This window comes from Mustela erminea, chromosome 1, assembly GCF_009829155.1.
Source record: "Mustela erminea isolate mMusErm1 chromosome 1, mMusErm1.Pri, whole genome shotgun sequence".
Lineage (NCBI taxonomy): Eukaryota > Metazoa > Chordata > Mammalia > Carnivora > Mustelidae > Mustela > Mustela erminea.
Genome location: NC_045614.1, coordinates 100,051,597 through 100,069,349, shown reverse-complemented (window position 1 = coordinate 100,069,349; position 17,753 = coordinate 100,051,597). Strand labels below are relative to the sequence as shown.

Genomic DNA, 17,753 nt, shown 5'->3' with positions numbered 1-17,753 from the left:
CGTCCAAGGTTTCCTTCCGTGGCAAGCTTTCCTCACAATATTTCAGTGGCTTTTGTTTTACAAAGCTGAGTTTGCAGGTGCTGTTGTATTTCATAAGCTGAGTCCGTTTGGACGTAGAGACGCCTCCAGAAGGATTTGCATTACTGTTTATGATAATGGGTTCTTAAGGATTTGGGGGAAAGGGACATTAGTAAAGGCTTCATCTGGAAGGTTGATGGCAAGAGGCCCTATATCCATCTCGTGGGACTCAAGTGAGGTCAGGGCAGGACCAGCTACATAATTTGTGGGGCCCCATACAAAATGAAATGGTGGAGTGACTTGTTCAAACGTTACTCTTTCAGCATGACAGCAGCAGATCATTAAACTAAGAGCGAGACCTTCTAAGGGTGGGGAACTGTGCACCTGTGTAGGCCTGACCCACCCATGAGGTCACCCTAGGTCAGGGTGAATGGCAGGGGGAGGGTTGGTATGAAGATGAGGTACACAGAAGTGAGAGATTAGGCCGGTAAGCTGTAAACCTGTCCTACTTGGCTTTGAGATACTTGGCCTGACATATTTCATTTTTTACTGGTAAATGTGTCATAACCGAGGTCACAGATTGGTGAGGCAGTGGGGAAGAACTGTGTAATATCTGCAGTCTTGAACAGAGCTCCTTCCTACGGACCAGGCCTCGTGCCAGAGCTGTACGCCAGGATCGCTTCATCGGCATAGAAATACTGATTAAAGGAGCAGTTAAGACCTAGGCTCTAGAGACAGATGCCTGGGTTCAGATCTCACTGATCGAATCCTTGGGTGAGTTACTTAACCCCACTCTGTGCCTGTTTCCTCATCTGTTAAAGCCGTGAGTTACATGGGATAGGGGTGGTATTAGGATTGAGTGAGTTCATCTACTTTAAGCTGTTTGCCCAGTGCCTGGCGCGTAGTAAATGTTTGCCACCATGGTGCTGTTGATGGAGGAGAAGGAGGAAGAGGAGAAGGATAAGTAAAAGTGGTGACCACTGTAGAGTGAAGTGGTAGGTTCTCCATCATATAGAGGAGGAGAACACGGCACGGAGAGATGAGGAAATTGTCCCAGATCACCCAGAAAATGAACAGACTGTGCCATTTCCTCAGCCTCAGTTTCTCTTAGGGAAGCTTTTTGTTTTGACCTGAGTGCCTCAGGCTCACTGGTATAGGCGGATCACCAAACCCACGTTGCTGGTTTGAAGTCTCCTGTCGTCCGTGCTTGCTAAGCACCTGGGGTGTGCTCGGCCCTGTCACTGCTGCTGACAGGGAGGAAGATGAGAGGTAGAAGGGAGCAGGGGCAGCCCGGTGTGTGATGAGTGCTATACCATGGGACTCGTCCCTGGTGAGGGGACAAGCACCAGCACAGAGGGGAAGGGACTCTTCTACCCAGGAACCTTGGTGAAAGTTCCAGGCTTTGGGCAAGAACAGAGGACAGGGGGGAGGTACCCTGCTGTGTCCTGACAAAACATAAACTGAAGTAAGTTCCTTCCCCTCAGCCTCATAGGCAGGTGGTGATAAGAGGCATTGACACCCCAAAAGTGCAGTGAGCCCTGAGGAGAGTCAGGGCCACAAAAGCCTGGGAACCCATACTCTCTCCTTTTCTCTGGCAGGAGGAGAGGCAGGCACAAGGGTATTATGGGTGCACAGCTTTGCAGGCCCTCACTCTTGACTTCAGTGACACTCGCTTGGTGGGGATCGTCCCACCTGCCCTCCTTGCCAACACCCACGCCCATTCATCTGCTGTCCCACTCTTCTCTTCCAGGGTTAGTGGACTTTCCCCCTTCATGGGTGACAACGATAACGAAACCCTAGCCAACGTTACCTCAGCCACCTGGGACTTCGATGATGAAGCGTTCGATGAGATCTCTGATGATGCCAAGGATTTTATCAGCAATTTACTGAAGAAAGATATGAAGTAATGAGTTGACATCTCCATCTTTTCCGCTTCCCCGCTCCCTGGACTAGGGTCCGGAAGCAGGGACTTCCTTTACCCTCTCCCCTGAGGAGGCAGGGAGGGCAGGCACTGCAAGTAGTGGGGAGGGGGAGGGGTCTTCCTAGGCCCCCTATGCCAGTTCCAGGCACCCCACTAGTCTTTAGAAGCACAGAAACCTCACTCGAAAAGCAGCCCTTGATGGCTGTTGCAGGGAGAGAAATAGCTTGCTGTGTGTCAATAATGACAGCCCTTTTCGTTTTCTCTGTGCGAGTGTAGCTGTAGCCTGGCTGAAACCTCAGCCCCTCTTCGGGGGTTACTCGGGAAGTATCCTATTTGAGGCCCCTGATCATACTCCCAGGCTAATCTAGCTTGGTGTTTTTTCCATATCTCAATGACTTAAGAACCACAGGCCTGAACAAGGAAACTTCTCCCACCGGCCCAAGTGAGGCTGTGATTTCAGACCTCTGGCTCAGCCTTGTTCCCACGTGGCCTCTGGCCCCCCTCACTATGCAGACTGTGCAGTTCCTCACCTCTGCCCTGGGGGCTGCCGGGAGCTGCCCATGTGGTCAGTGGAGGGACACATAAAACTGTAGTGACCACTGGGAGGCCAGTGTGTTCGGTCACATGGATGGCCTAAGGCCATGAGAGCAGGTCAGACACACCAGGTGCTCTGTAGGTGTTTCTGTAGGAGAGGAGTGGAGCTGGGGAGGCTAGGGCAGAGGCCTCGGGTGTGGTTAGCAGAATTCGTGGGTGAGGACTCTCCAGGTGAGGGAACTGGTGAGATGACAGCAGGGAGGTGGGGAGGCGGTGCATGTGTGGGGAAAGCTGGCCTGCCCCAGGGAAGGGAGCAGCGGCTGCCAGGTGAGAAGAACTGGCCCACTGGGTGCCTTGCCCACTCTGTAACAGGTGGCCAGATGAGGCAGGGCCTGGCTCCAGGAGCGCCGCTCCCCACCACCACTAGCATCTGGCTTTGCCCTAGAAGGGTGGTGTTGAATAGTAGGGTACCAGAGGATGAGAAGGGGAAGGGTGGCCTGACTCCACAGGCAGGTGACTGTAGGGTGCAGGTTCCTGCCTGTCTGCGTGGCCCACAGACCCCCTCTGAGCCTACCAGTTATCTTGTTACCCCCCCCCCCCCCAGAAGAAATCCTGTTTGCAACCAAGATCACGGTTGCTAAAAGAGTAGAGTTGAGGGTCTCTCAGATGGCTCTGATTTTCTGGTTCTGTATCCACCTCTCAGTCCTTTTGAGCTACCTCAGGCCAAATTCCTCCAGAAGCTACATCCACTCCTTCTGTGAGATCATCATGGCATTTTGTTTCACAGCCTTTGTAGCAGAAGTAGGCATGACCCAGGTAGAATCTGGATGTCATGGGGCCCTAGATCCCCTTTCAGTGGAAGTGATCCTCACTCTCAGGTGCTTTGTGGAGATGCAGACCTCCTTCCTAGTAACACTCGTCCAGGATGGCCTTTGTCCATCAAGCTTCATTCACTGAAAATTTGGTAAATGAGGTATATATATATATATATATATATACACACACACACACACACACTCGTTTTCTCATCTGACCTCAGATTGATTCAGTAATGAGCTGTGCGGCCCTTTGGTGCTCATAAAATGGATTCACCAAAGAACTGATTTCAAATTATCAAGATACTCAAGTCCCATAAACTCTTTTTTTTTTTTTTTTTTTTTTTTTTTTAATTAATTTTTTTTTTTATTTCCAGCATAACAGTATTCATTATTTTTGCACCACACCCCGTGCTCCATGCAATCCGTGCCCTCTATAATACCCACCACCTGGTACCCCAACCTCCCACCCCCCATCCCTTCAAAACCCTCAGATTGTTTTCCAGAGTCCATAGTCTCTCATGGTTCACCTCCCCTTCCAATTTCCCCCAACTCCCTTCTCCACTCTAAGTCCTCATGTCCTCCATGCTATTTGTTATGCTCCACAAGTAAGTGAAACCATATGATAATTGACTCTCTCTGCTTGACTTATTTCACTCAGCATAATCTCTTCCAGTCCCGTCCATGTTGCTACAAAAGTTGGGTATTCATCCTTTCTGATGGAGGCATAATACTCTAAGGTCCCATAAACTCTTAAATGTAGCATCTCTTTAACTAGAAATCTCCACCTATCCACGCTTTAAAAAAATATTTTTATATTATAAAATCAGTACATGTGAATTGTAGAAAATTTGAATATAGGAAAATTAAAATAATCCATAATACCTTTATCTAAAGATCACTGCATTTTGCTGTAATTAGCAAATTTAATTATACTCATTTTTCAATGTATGTTAACATTGGTTCTTTGGGCTTTATTAGTCCTATTACAATTAAGGTGATGGCCCTGAATTATTTCTAGAATCCCAGAGCTTTCAGAAAGATTAAATGAGTTTGAGTGCAGTTTCTAAGGTTGTTGTAAGTCATAGGTTGTATGTAGGACAAAACCTGACACTCAACCACACCGTAAGACATGAGAGCTCAGTGATTCTGAGAGATTTCAGCCTAACGTTTCACTCTTCCCTCCACCAGACAAGGAGACAGAAAGATTAGAGTCCACAGCCCCCTGACCCCCTGTAACCAGTAGAATGGCCCTGCCCTAGAATATCATTCTCAGATGTGTCTGCCCTTACCTTCCTAGACCCCAAGGGCAGGTCATGAGACTCCAGTTGCTTACTTGGTGGTTAGGCCTTAACACTTAACCTATTCTGGGTCTAGTCAGAGTAGCCCAGACCAAAAGAGTAAAAAGACCAGGAGCACAGTGACCCTGATCATGGTGGATGAACTGGGAACAGAGAGAGCCCCGGGCTCTGCCCAGTGTGACCAAGGACAGGTGACCTCCCATTTCTGATCTGACCAGCAGTCTCTGAGGTCCCTTCCTGCTCAGAAATCCTCTGATCTCTGCCTCCATCAGAAACCGCCTGGACTGCACCCAGTGCCTTCAGCATCCATGGCTAATGAAAGACACCAAGAACATGGAGGCCAAGAAACTCTCCAAGGACCGGATGAAGAAGTACATGGCAAGAAGGAAATGGCAGGTAATGAGGGTGCCGCTTTGGACTCGAATGTTGCCCCTTACATTTGCTTTATTGGAGCTTCCCTCAGTCCAAAGATATTTACATCTGTTTCTGAAATAGTCTGGGACCAAGAGTGACATTTCATGTCTTTGTGGCTAGGGTTGAGCAACATCACCTTGAAGCCTATTTGGCAAGCCTGGAGAATGTGACCTCCTTAAAGACAGTAGGATGGCCTTACATTTCTTTATAGTGAAGGAGGAGGGCAGTGCAGGATCTACAAAGAGAGATAAGGTCCCCACCACCTAGGGAGATTGTGTGTTACTATGAGTCCTTGGGTGAGTGACAACCTTCCCATGCCTTCGTATTCTCACCTCTAAAATGGGGGATAATAGTGGTAGCAACATCACAGCATTGTTGGGAGAATTACATGAGGTAATCTTCATCTGGCCTTGGGAACATTGCATGGCACGTAGTTAAGTGTTCAAAAATGATACCAGTAGCTCATATGAAGGGCTGGCCATGTCAGGGAACATTCAGAACACTTTCTATACAGTCTTTTAATCCTGGGAGGCAGGTACGATTATTTTCCCCACTTTACAGACAAGCTGAGGCAGAAAAAGGTTAGGAAAGTCACCAGGGATCATGTGGCTAGTAAATGGGAGAGGATTCAAACACAGAACCTGGCTCCAAAGTACTGTCTTAGCAATGGCACAAAATTGCCTCTGATTAATAGCAGCTGGATGAAACTGTCATCCAAACCACAGAGAATTTGTCATCAGCTACGTTATTTTTATGATCACTATTAGTATTACAAAATTTCTGGGCTATAGTTTCTATACTCCAGTACACGGTTTCTATACTCAAGGAGTGTTAGTGTAATGGGGCACTGAAGCAAATGGACATAAAAGGACATAATGCACACCAAGAATCATAAACTATCAGTATAGGCTTCCATGGCCATATATGTGAGTGTAGATGGGAGAAGGGAGCCAGTCACCCCGGCGTTGGATGTGGTTGTGAGGAAATGCTGCCAGGGGCAGGACTTTGAAAGTGGTCACGGAACGTGGGCTTGAACAAGAGAAGAGGGGATACAGCATAGACGGGAGAGAAGGTGCGGAGGTCCTCACCCTGATAGGAGCAGTGTCCTTTAGCTGGGCAGCCGGGGGAATTGGGGCATTTAAAACTGGTCTGCGTGGCAGAGAAGGAAATCTCTGTTTTAGGGACAACTCGGAGACTGGTGATTTGCCATACAGCATGACTAAACTGTGGTCACTAAATCCTCAAAGAGCACAACTTCACACACAGGTGGAAAGGAGCAGAGGCGAAGGGGGCGGCGCTTAGGGTGTGTGGGTTTAAGGGACCACTACCCCCTGAGCGGTTCAGCCAGGACTCCCCCCACAATGAAAGTCAGTTCCCGGTTAGCCCCCAGTAAAGGTTTAGGGGGACTTCTTGGCTCCCTCAAGTGCCAGGTGACTTGGAACACCTGTGTTGCTTAACTTACCTTCTGGTATCATTAGGATCCAGTGAAATCAGAGTAACTAATGTTCTTAAAACAAAAAGGCATCCACAAAATCAAAGTTGGCTTTATTAACGATCCTATGGCTAGTGTGGGAGTGGGGTGGTTCTACATGCAGGGAGTCCCATTGGGTTTCGCTTGGACAACAGTGTGGGGTTAAGAGGCAGCCTTATCACTTCAGGCTCTCTGGGAGCATCGACACATCTGTTGATGAACCAAAGCCAGGAAGGATCTGAACCCAGGGGACAGGGGCAGAGAAAAGGAAATGGGAGAGGAAATAAATGGAATTTTTTAGTCCGATGGGTCAGGGAACCATGATCTGTGTTGATATTTTAAATCACTTAAATTTTTTTCTACTTGTTAACAGTGTAACTAGCCATAAGGTTTTCTGGAAGTGAGAAGGGAGAGAAAAGGATAGAATTCAGAGGAGGAATCTTAATTTCCTATCTTCATATAGGTAGCAGCGTTTGGAAATGGGTTTTCCACAAAAATAGCGGTTAGGTCTCACAAACATACACACGAAAGTAGGCTAGAAAATCCCATGCCATTCAAGATGTCCCTGAAGCATAAACTCTCTGATAATGGCTCATCTGTATCTACCCATGCACATTTTTTACCTCAGATACAAGGACCTTAGCACACTCCAAACAGGGCTTTCCCTCTCAGGGCAGCTGAGGTTGTGTTTGCAGGGGCAAAGTGCAATGGAATAAAATGGGGTGGACTATGGTGGAAAGGAAGGGCCAGGGCAGACATGGATGGCCCAGAAATCTCTATGGCTGCACAAGAGAAGGTTCCTTGCTATCGTTCTGGTGTGGTTTCCATAAAGGGCCCAGGAAGAAGGAAGTAACATGAGAGCAAATCCCTATAAGTAAGGCAACCTATAGATGACTACTTATGTCATTGATCTTAGAGGGAAGTTATTCTGAAAGAAGGTACATTTTTTATTTAAATGAAAAATAATCTTAGACATGGTGAGCAGTAGCACAGGGTGAGTTGAACAGGGTAACAGGGCTGCTGCTTGTAAAACTGGAAGTGAAGGACTGGGAATTAGAGGCCTGTGGGCAGCCATCTTTATTTTCTGAGACCCACAAAGACTCCATCAGTATGGTCCATAGGCCCATAGAGAAGAAAGTTTTGACCCTGGATAGCAGAGAGTACTCTTGGCCATCACATTTGGATATTATGTACTTGTCAGGGGACACTGGAGTCTCAGAATTGTTGGTATATATGTAGGGTCTGTGATGGCTGGCTGGCTCTAGGGTGACCAAATTGCCCCCACTGTACCAGGGGCCTCCCAGCTTTAGGCCCCTGAACGACTTTCATCGTGGGAAAGCCCTCAGTTCTAGGGAAACCCAGGAGGGTCAGTCACCCTCACTGGCTCTCCCAAGAAGGGAGTCTGTGCAGCATTAGGGAGACTAGTACAAACAGTGCCCGCCTGGAGCACAGGAACCCAGCCTTGGCAATTGCCCTCAGACAAGAAAAAGACTTCCTCAAAGCAAGGATGGAACTTAGGGAATTGAAACTTTATTTCTTGATGTTCCATAAATTTCTAAAAGTCTTAGTAAAACAGCAACCAATTTTTAGCTCAAAGGCATGAAACCGGAAGACTCAAATGTACAGATATCTTTCTTTTTCAGTTGTGACAATTTCTCTGCTGATTTTTTTTTCATTAATCAGTTCCCAAAGATTGAATCTGATGTAGATTATTTTTAAGATTTTCCCTATTAATCACTTCTTTTCTCCCTGTTTTAGAAATTATATGCTGTAATACTCTATCTGATGGAAAATTTCCCCCTATGGGTAGCCTATATGTTTGTTAATGAGTATTGGCTCCCTTCTCTGAAATACTCTTATATCTGCCTTGTTCCAGCAACTTCATATTAGTCATTTTGTTAATAGAAGAGGAAAGAGTTCCTTATTTGACACCACACAAGTGAAGATAGTCGTGATCAGTCACAATCCAGGCATTTGGAATTAGGGAGCCCATGGGCTCACGGGGAGCGTTTACTGCTACAGTCACATGTATGAATCAGAGTCTCTCTGCAGAAGACTGGAGCTATAGGGAGACTCGAATCTTCTGGTTCAAGAACATGAGGTCCACAGAGGGGAACTGATTTACATAGTAACGTCCCTTTGTTGAGAACGAACTCTCTGAGTCCAGTGATTCCTGGCCCAGGCAAACCGATCTGTGTTCGATAAAGGGAATCAAGAGCCAGAAGGACTGGGTCTGAGAGTTTGGCGGACCTGGGAATAGTCTGGTCTGACATTGACTCCATAGGGAGGGCTGCCGTGGCTGGTGCCTCCTCTTCCTGCCCATTCCTGAGGTCAGGATGACCTCCCATGGGACGAGCTGGGTCTCCCCAGCTAGCACAATAAATAGATCAATAATGTCACTAGGAATAGCCTTTCCCAGGAGAGCATGCAAGACTGCCACATGGGCTCAGTCTGCAGGTACATTGGAGCCTGCAGGGCCACAGGGCCTCTGCACGCAGCTACTGTCCTCTCTCACCTTCTTTCTCCACCCCCACTTCGTCTCCACCTGGGGCTTCCAGAACTCTGTTCAGAGGGACGCAGCTTCACCATGGTGACAGAGGGCCAGAAATATAACGACACCACAGTGATGTATGCAAGAGGGCTGATGGCCAGGGGACAGAGCAGGATGGAATGTCTGTCCAAAGTGCATGAAGAGAGCCACAAGGATGGCATGTGACAAACAGAAAAGTGGCGGTGGTCATAGCAGATCTCAGCTTAAACCACACACACACACACCCTTATGAGTCCTTAGTGCCCTGTGATTCTTTTCTTTCCAAAGTGATCTTTTTATGAAAATATCTTGGCTTTCCAGATAGTCCAAAATTGTGAGGCTTTACTGAAATGCTTGAACACGTGAAGTTAGTTCAGGAGGAGATGGCTTTGCTGCTGCAGCTTATGGCCCAGTAGGTGAGTGCTAGCCACTGGCCTGTGTGCAGACTGTTTCTTTCCTCTCTCAGGAGCCAGTCTGCAGCGGTGTCTGCCCTCTGGGCACACAGCATCTGGATGCCTGAAAAGATGCTTTGGGTACAGAGATGGAAAGAGTTGCTTATGCCTTCATTTCTTACCTTGTCATTCCACTGACCTTAGAAAAAGGGCAAGAAACTTCACCTGGAGGTGAAACCTTCAAGGACCCGTGGAGTAGGAAGGTGAAGGAGTGGTATAGACACTATTGTATATTATAGGGGATTTCCTGACTTAAATCCTTACGCTTGGTAGAATTTTCACAATGCAAAGGAAGTTTTCATCTCAAGTTCTGGCATCCTTTTCAACAGAAATTCTGTCCTCTCCCGGAGTCTCTCATCTCAGAAAAGCAAAGTGCTTCTGCCTTTCATTTCTTTGGGTCCTTCTTTTTGATGCCTGGGAGTACATCAGGGAGGAACAGCCCTCTAGAACCTCACTGTGCATTCGCAGACTCACAGGCCAGTCAGAGTGTTTCTCAAAATCTCTTAAGTATCTGAATCATAAACAGAACTAAAGAGACCTTGGAGATCATCTTGTCCAACCCCCTCCTTATACAGAGAAGGAAACTGAAGCCCAGAGAGGTTAAGGAACTTGCCCAAGGTCAATAGAAGGCTTTTTTTTTTCTTTTTCTCTTTTCCCCTTCACATCAGGACCTGTGGGATCTGTAGTAACTTTCTCTTGACCAATTAAATTCCTATCACTAGTATTGTTTTACGAGAAACAGCCCACTGGGCCCCATCAGCAATAAGTCTTTGGAGCTGTCTCAGCCTGCAGTTGCTTTATATAAACTATCCCTTTTATGGGAGTTGAAGCACAGTATGAAAAGGGTTTTTGTCTCATGTTGACCTTGTTTAGTCACATTAACACACACATTGGTTCCAGGCCCCATTCCATTCTCCGAACATCTTCTGACACACTGATAGTGCTGAGCAGAGCAAGGTTGGGCTCACTCCTCCGGCAGATCCTCAGCACTTGGGAGGCCCTCGTTTCAGGGACAGCTGCCTCTCCTGGGCTAGGCTCTTCTCCCCAAACCCCGCTGCTCAGCTGGAACTGGGGACGCCGCCTGAGTCCAACCCCGGTGTCTGTTTTCCAGAAAACGGGCAATGCTGTGAGAGCCATTGGAAGACTGTCCTCTATGGCAATGATCTCAGGACTCAGTGGCAGGAAATCCTCAACAGGGTCACCAACCAGCCCACTCAATGCAGAAAAATTAGAATCGGAAGGTAAGCAGCTCCAGGAAGGTTTTTCTCCAGCCAGCTGGTGAGAAAGGAAGGTTTGGGGGATGGAGGGACATTTTAAGGTTTGGGGGGGGGGTTGGTTTGTTGTTTTTTTAATAATATAAACTACAAGGATTAAAGTCTGAACTAATTTTTGGTTGCTAAGTCTACTTGTTATTCTTTAATTGTTCAACCTTAAGTTTAACTATTTTCAGAGGGAAAGTTATTTGTCTAATAGAATGAGATAACCTCTGCTATTCTCCTCCCTATATTTTACATAAGAATTAGTGAAGACTTCATTAAAAGCTTTCTTTTTTCTCATTACAAAAGTGATATTTGTATATTGATAGGTAAACATGAAAAAACACATATAGTATCTTTTTTAAAAAATATTCTTCCATATTCTTACTTTGGGTTTTTCTTTTAACAAATGAACTATAGTCCACATTCCTTTGGCATTTTTCAGGATGCTGAAACATGTCATTTGAACGGGGTAGACTGTGCATGACGGGGCTCCTCCTGGAGACCAATAGGGTTAGTTATTTGTACACCATCTTCGAGACACTGCCCTGACCATCTCCTCAGTGAAGGGCTTGGCCTCTTCTTGCTCCAGAAGCATGTGGGGTCTGGCCCTAATCTTCTTGAGGTGCCTCATTTCGCCAAAGACACCCCCTACCTCCTGCTGCCTGGTGTTTTTGGTATCCAAAGTTGAGAAGCTAAGTCTAGATCCCTCCTGTGTGTAAAAGCAGGGTAACTGGTGAGGCTGCTTGCTGGGCTGCGCTGAGGGAGTAGGGGATATAGTGTGCAACTCATGGTCCTGGTTCCTCCTGACCCACACTCCCCAGATGATCCAGAAAGAGCCTGAAGGGAAGAGAGGATACAGGAGCCCCCTGCTCCCCAAGTACAGCTTTTCCCTGGACTAATCCTAAGTCCTGGTCCATGGTCATACAATAGGAAGGCAGTTTAAGTGTGGACAGAAATCCGGGTGAGTTGAAGATGCATCTAGGACCCAGCTCCTCCTTCCCAAGGAGCAGGCCTGCTGTTGCAGGCGGAGGGCAAAGGGGTGACAGAGAACGGGAAGGCTGGTGTGGTTTGTCCTTCTTAGATACCCTCCACTGAATCCTGAAACAGCATGGAATGCAGCCAAAAATCCTTTTTAAAGATTATTTCCTTTTTCAATGTGTCAGCATAAGGGAAGGGGGGAGTTCAAACATTTCCGCAGTTCGGTCACAGTTCTCTCTGCTGCCAAAAGCTTTTGGCAGCAGGCCAACCTGTCCCCAGGAGAAAGGTGTGTTTGATTCAGTCCCCTAAGCCACATTATTTGCTGAATTTTAGCAACTTAAAAAAAAAAAAAAAAAAAAAAGCTCTTTTTAAATTTTTTTTTTTTATTTATTTGACAGAGAGAGATTACAAGTAGACAGAGAGGCAGGCAGAGTGGGAGGAGGAAACAGGCTCCCCGCTGAGCAGAGAGCCTGACCCAGGGCTGGATCCCAGGACCCCGAGATCATGATCTGAGCCAAAGGCAGAGGCTTAACCCACTGGGCCAGCCAGGCTCCCCACAAAAAGCTTTCATAAATGAGGGAAGAGGAGAGAATGGGGAATGAAGAACTGATTGCATTTCCTTCCCTGTCTCCTAGAAGATGTGTCTCAAGCTTTCCTTGAGGCTGTTGCTGAGGAAAAGCCCCATGTAAAACCCTATTTCTCTAAGACCATCCGTGATTTAGAAGTTGTGGAGGGAAGCGCTGCTAGATTTGACTGCAAGATTGAAGGTAAGTTGTAGCTTTTTCTTCCCTTGACTACGAAAGGGGTGTGGTAGACTGGTGAGCCCTGCTGCGTGCCCCAAGCAAAATGTCCATTCTGGGCAGCCGGGCTGTGAGGACAACTGGGCGAGGAGTTGGCCTACTGCTCCCAACTTCCCCTCCTGAAGGTTGGTGCCATTCAGTGACTCACGTAGGACACCTTTGCCATTTCACATCCTTACATCAGCCACTAAACTCAAGTTAAAAGTGGTTTATCACAGACCTATTTGGCTATGGAACACACTTAACGCAATGAGCTTTGCAAGCTTCTGGGAAGCGTGTGAACTGTCCACAAGAGTCTTCAAAGGAAGAGTATGGGATGGGGAGCCGGTGGCCCTGTTGCTTATCCTCGAGCTGTGTGACTTAGGGTGGTGATCTAACTCTTCTGAGCCTTAGGCCTTTAACCTTAAGATGACATCTAATGCCTGCGTAGCTCTGGGGATACAGTGAGAAGACGTATGTGAAAAGGGGGAACCTTTAAATACATTCAAGATTTCATGAAGTCAAGGGAAAAGCTGTGGGACTGGTAAGTGCAGAGAGTGAGAACACCATGTTATTCCAGATGGAGGGAAGCCGAGCTCCAGGTGCCTATGCCACCTTCCCCATGCTTCTCTGCCTGCCGAGAATAATGTGGCCGTAGAATTGTGAGTTGTTAGTGCTCAAGGGAACTTAAGGGATCTTAGCATAGCTCCTGAGAAGTGAGCAATGTTGGTGACACAAAGCATTTCAGCTTCCAGATGGCAACATTCCAGAAAGATAAGGACAAGAAAAGGCAGGGTTTTTTGTCTCAAATCTGTAACTATTGTGTGCCAGCCTAAGTGGAGGGTTAGCTGCCATTTCAGTCTGACCAAATAAAGCACAAGAGTTCATTAAGCAACTTTCTCAAGGCTCATAGCACAGGACAGCATTCAGAACAAGTCATGCCTCCCATGTTCTGAGATTCTCCAGCAGTGTGACTAGATAATGTCTTTGAGGTAAAGTAACCCAAAGTGAGGAATGAAAAAAGGTTTTCTCCCGCCTCATTATATCTCGAATTGCCTTGTAAATGCAGTGCCTATAATCATCTTTCCCTTTTTCTATTCAGTTAAAGAAAGGTAGATGTGTTGCCTTTGCTAGTGTGAAAGTGCACCGCTTGGGGACACTGCTGAAAGCTCTGGGGTCAGTGCTCAGAACTGTCACCATCGCCACTGTCTTGGGGTCTTCTGAAGTTCTTTTTCCTTTTTAAAAATTATTACTGCATACTGTTTATCATTTTTGTACTTTTCTCTTTGGGATTATTTCCTTCATTATTTGCATAACTGACTAAAGCACTAAGGAGGAATTAAGGCATATGGCTGCAGTTTTGATAAAAACAAAATCTACTTGAAAAGAACGTTTGAATCCTTAAATTTTTATGTGTAATTTTTATTCAGGATGGGGTTGTAACTTTTTTTCCCTATAAAAATATATCCTGTACATAGTACATATGATGCACATATATATATATATATATATATATATATATATACATAAAATATATTTTTACATGTTGAACTTTCCAGAAACATGACTAATAACATAAAATGACGGTGACCAATGGGGTCAATTCCAGTTATTTACAGTTGGCAGATTATCCATCTTTGGATCAGGCTAAGATAAATACTGCCTTTTTTTTTTTTTAAGCAATATTACCAGCTCCTCTAACTTATGTATTATAGATCTTATCATCAGCTTTGAGTTATAATTTGCTTAACATAAAATTTATCCACTTTAAGTGTATAATTCAGTGATCTTCAGTAAATTTACAGAATTGTACAATCACCACAATCCAATTTAGAGTATTTCCATCACCCCCAAAAGATCTCTTGTGCCTGGGGGTTCCTGGGTGGCTCAGTAGGTTAAGCCTCTGCCTTCAGCCCAGGTCATGATCTCAGGGTCCTGGGATTGAGCCCCACGTCAGGCTCTCTGCTCAGCAGGGAGCCTGCTTACCCCCTCTCTCTGCCTGCCTCTCTGCCTACTTGTGATCTCTGTGTCAAATAAATAACATCTTTAAAAAAAAGATCTCTTGTGCCCATTTGTTCTCTTATTTTTTACTTATACTTATTTAAGTTCAGCTTTTATATAAGATAAATTTTCTGTTCATCCAAGGAGAGGTTTAGCTGTAGGCGTGTGGCTGGAGTCAGTGCTGTGTCGCAGGTCGTACTCTAGATCAGTGTAAATGTGGGACACAGTACAGCCCCCGCATGGATGGCAAATGGCATGCCTGTAAAGTACCTTTTGTCAGGGTTTCAGATATTACTGTTTACAATATATGCCCATATCCAAATGTAAATCTCAAAAAGAGATGCCAAAAGCCAACATCATGACTTTTTCCCTGCCCCCCTTTAATCAACAGAGGCTGCTTAGGAGCTGCTTGCATGAGTTGATATGAAACTTTGAATAACGGTTTCTGCGACTTGTGTCCTCCCCCTGTGCTGCAGGATACCCAGACCCTGAAGTTGTCTGGTTCAAAGATGACCAGTCAATCCGGGAGTCTCGCCACTTCCAGATAGACTACGATGAGGATGGGAACTGCTCTTTAATCATTAGCGATGTTTGCGGGGACGATGATGCCAAGTACACCTGCAAGGCCGTCAACAGTCTGGGAGAAGCCACCTGCACCGCGGAGCTCATTGTGGAGACCATGGAGGAAGGGGAAGGGGAAGGGGAAGAAGAGGAAGAGTGAAACAAAGCCAGAAAGTAGCAGCTTCTAAGTCGTTTTACAAAGACTATTTCTCTAAAGCTCAAAAAATCCAAGATAGTAAAAGCACCTAGTGTGATAGATTCTCTAGTTAGGTCATTTGAGGGTTGACTGTTCAGCAACAGCAGTTGGTACCTAGCAGCAGCTAATGATGGGCATTAATGTGAATTAGCTGGCCCCTTAAGATACTAGCACAGCCAGATTTCATTTTGGGAAATTACCAGTAACTTGCCTGATCAGTTGATGTTAGAAAGTACCCAAAAGAAATCTTTATCTGGGCAAAGTCATAAATTCCCTAGCTGAAAGCGCTTGTGAAAAATAAGGCCCTGCGCTCACAGCTCGACCCAGAAGGTCCCTGGAGATGGAGATGTGTCTGTCCCAGCTCCTCACTCCAGGGAACGGTGTCTCCTCCGGTCTGGCAGCACTTCATCCTGAAAGCAGTTGAGCCATTCTAACTTACGAGGCCCATTTGATTCCGAAGTATACTGTAGACATGCAAACTTTTCGTTTCTCTCCCCTATTCCACCTGCCAGTATGGCTGGCTCTGAACCTGCCAGGAGTTTAAGCCCTAAGGATGTGATGCTTCTTAGATGCTGAAAGACCGGTCCCTTGCTCCTGGATGGCTGGCTTCCTTAGGCAAATAGAATCTCTTTTCTTCCAAAATCAGCAGGAAATCTAAACTTATCCCCTCTTTGCAGATGTCTAGCAGCTTCAGACATTTTTGTAAGAACCCGTGGAAAAAAAAAAAAATCCTTGCTAATGTGCTTTTCTTCTGAAACCAGGATTCGTATTTGTGCGGTTACAGAATATCAGCTCTGCATGTGTGGTAAGGATTCTTGTGTTTGAATGTATGAAAAACCAGTTTGTTGAAAAGTCAGTCTGAATTATTTATCGGCCACTATGAAACAGATTTCAACTGATGAAGGGCTGTAGAACTGCGCGTACTTTGGAATCTTCCTTCAGGGTAGTCTGAGTTTAACACACCTTCCGTGCTACACAATCGCCAGAGAACTCTACTTACCTTATGGGTTCCACAATGTTTTCTTCTTCTTTTTTTTTTTTTTTTCCACAATGTTTTCTTCTTGAACGTGCATCAGTCAGGCCTTGCCCCCAACCTTCAAATGTATCCTTAGACCTGATAAATGCACTCAGACTTGCATCTTTAGGAATTTTTCTTTCACTACATCGGCACTTACATTTTTCTTTATAAACTTTTTGAAGGTCATAAACAAAGACTATAAGCCGATATGCCTAATACATTTCTCTGCGTGTGTGTGTAACATTCCAAATACTTTTTTCTTTTCCACTGTTTGTAAAGTGCAGCAATTTCATGTTTCAAGGGACTTTTTAATAGTTCCTCAAGAACCAGTCTGAAATGACTTCAGTGCAACCCTACACAGTATCAACTTTAGAACTTTGATATTAGTCTTATGTTACCTTCCATTCTATTTTTATCTGCTTTTTGCTGCTAGTTTCAAATTTGCCAGTATTTTTCTTTTTGCTTTTTAAGCAGTTAAACAATTTTTTTTTTCGTAATAGCCACAGTATTGCCACAGTTTATAATAAAGGGTTTTAAAATTTGATTTAGAGCATTTGAAGCTTTTCTTCACTTAGCTGTGTTTAGACTATAATCTTTGTGTGCATGTGTGTTGTCATGTGTGCGTATGTGTGGTGTGTGTGTGTTTGCTACAGGTTTTTAATGTCTTGAAATTGTGTTAATGTTCTCCCAGTTTATTATGCCATCGGAATGGTAAACGAGAACACTACGACTGTAGTTAGCTCACAGTTTTTAAATAAAGGATACCACAGTGCATGCTGTTTGTTCAGTCTCTGCAGCCTTCTCTTTCTTTCTCTGCCACCAGCTGGAGACTACCCAGAGAGCTCCTGGCTATGACAAACAAAAGCTGTGCTGTATGAATGGCTGAGACGGTTGGGTTTCACTACAGAACAGAACAACTTACAGAGATCTTGTTCACACTGGGTAGCCTAATTTGCAAATTTTGTGCAAAATCTCTCTTGAGCATCAGTTTGGTTCAATTCTACAGATAACTTCCATACATTCGATATCTAACAAATCTTCATAATGCTAAGATCTATATGACATTTACGGCATGTGACAAAATCATCATCATCATTAATATTATTAACTAGGGCTTGGTTTGCATTTGTAATTTTGCTGCGGTTATTGGCAATCAAGTGCTATCTTTCTGTGTCTTGATATTGAAACATTTGTTAGGAGGAAATTCCTGATAGCCCTCCTGCTCTATTGGAAATCTGTTATCAGATGGTGAGTCCCGTATGTCTTGAGTGTTCAAACGATATTATAGATACTCTAGAAAGAATCAAGGCATACTAATAAATGTTGGTTAGATGATTCTATGATTCTAAAATGTAGTCTGGAGGGAAATAATCCATTGTCCAATTAATAAATATTTAATTTTTTTCATTTTTTTTAGGCAACCACAATCTACAAGTGTTCCTAGTGAGGAAACTACTATTTTTAAAGAAAAGGACTTTTTATTCCTTGCTAGGGAAAAACTGACT

The 17,753-nt window shown here is 45.2% G+C and overlaps 1 protein-coding gene across 5 annotated transcripts in view; it reads left to right on the top strand.

The window, feature by feature from the left end:
- Positions 1-15,876, top strand: part of MYLK (myosin light chain kinase) — a 179,420-nt gene extending 163,544 nt beyond the window's left edge. For 3 of the 5 annotated variants that reach the window (XM_032335320.1, XM_032335309.1, XM_032335325.1), the window contains 5 exons: positions 1,769-1,921; positions 4,862-4,985; positions 10,568-10,697; positions 12,329-12,460; positions 14,950-15,876. In XM_032335320.1, the coding sequence (XP_032191211.1) occupies positions 1,769-1,921; positions 4,862-4,985; positions 10,568-10,697; positions 12,329-12,460; positions 14,950-15,194 (784 nt within the window). In that variant the 3' untranslated portion in view covers positions 15,195-15,876. Of the gene's footprint in view, positions 1-1,768; positions 1,922-4,861; positions 4,986-10,325; positions 10,414-10,567; positions 10,698-12,328; positions 12,461-14,949 lie in introns of those variants that run through there. The other 2 variants (XM_032335301.1, XM_032335334.1) reach the window with 2 other exon arrangements.
- The last annotated feature ends 1,877 nt before the right edge of the window (positions 15,877-17,753 follow it).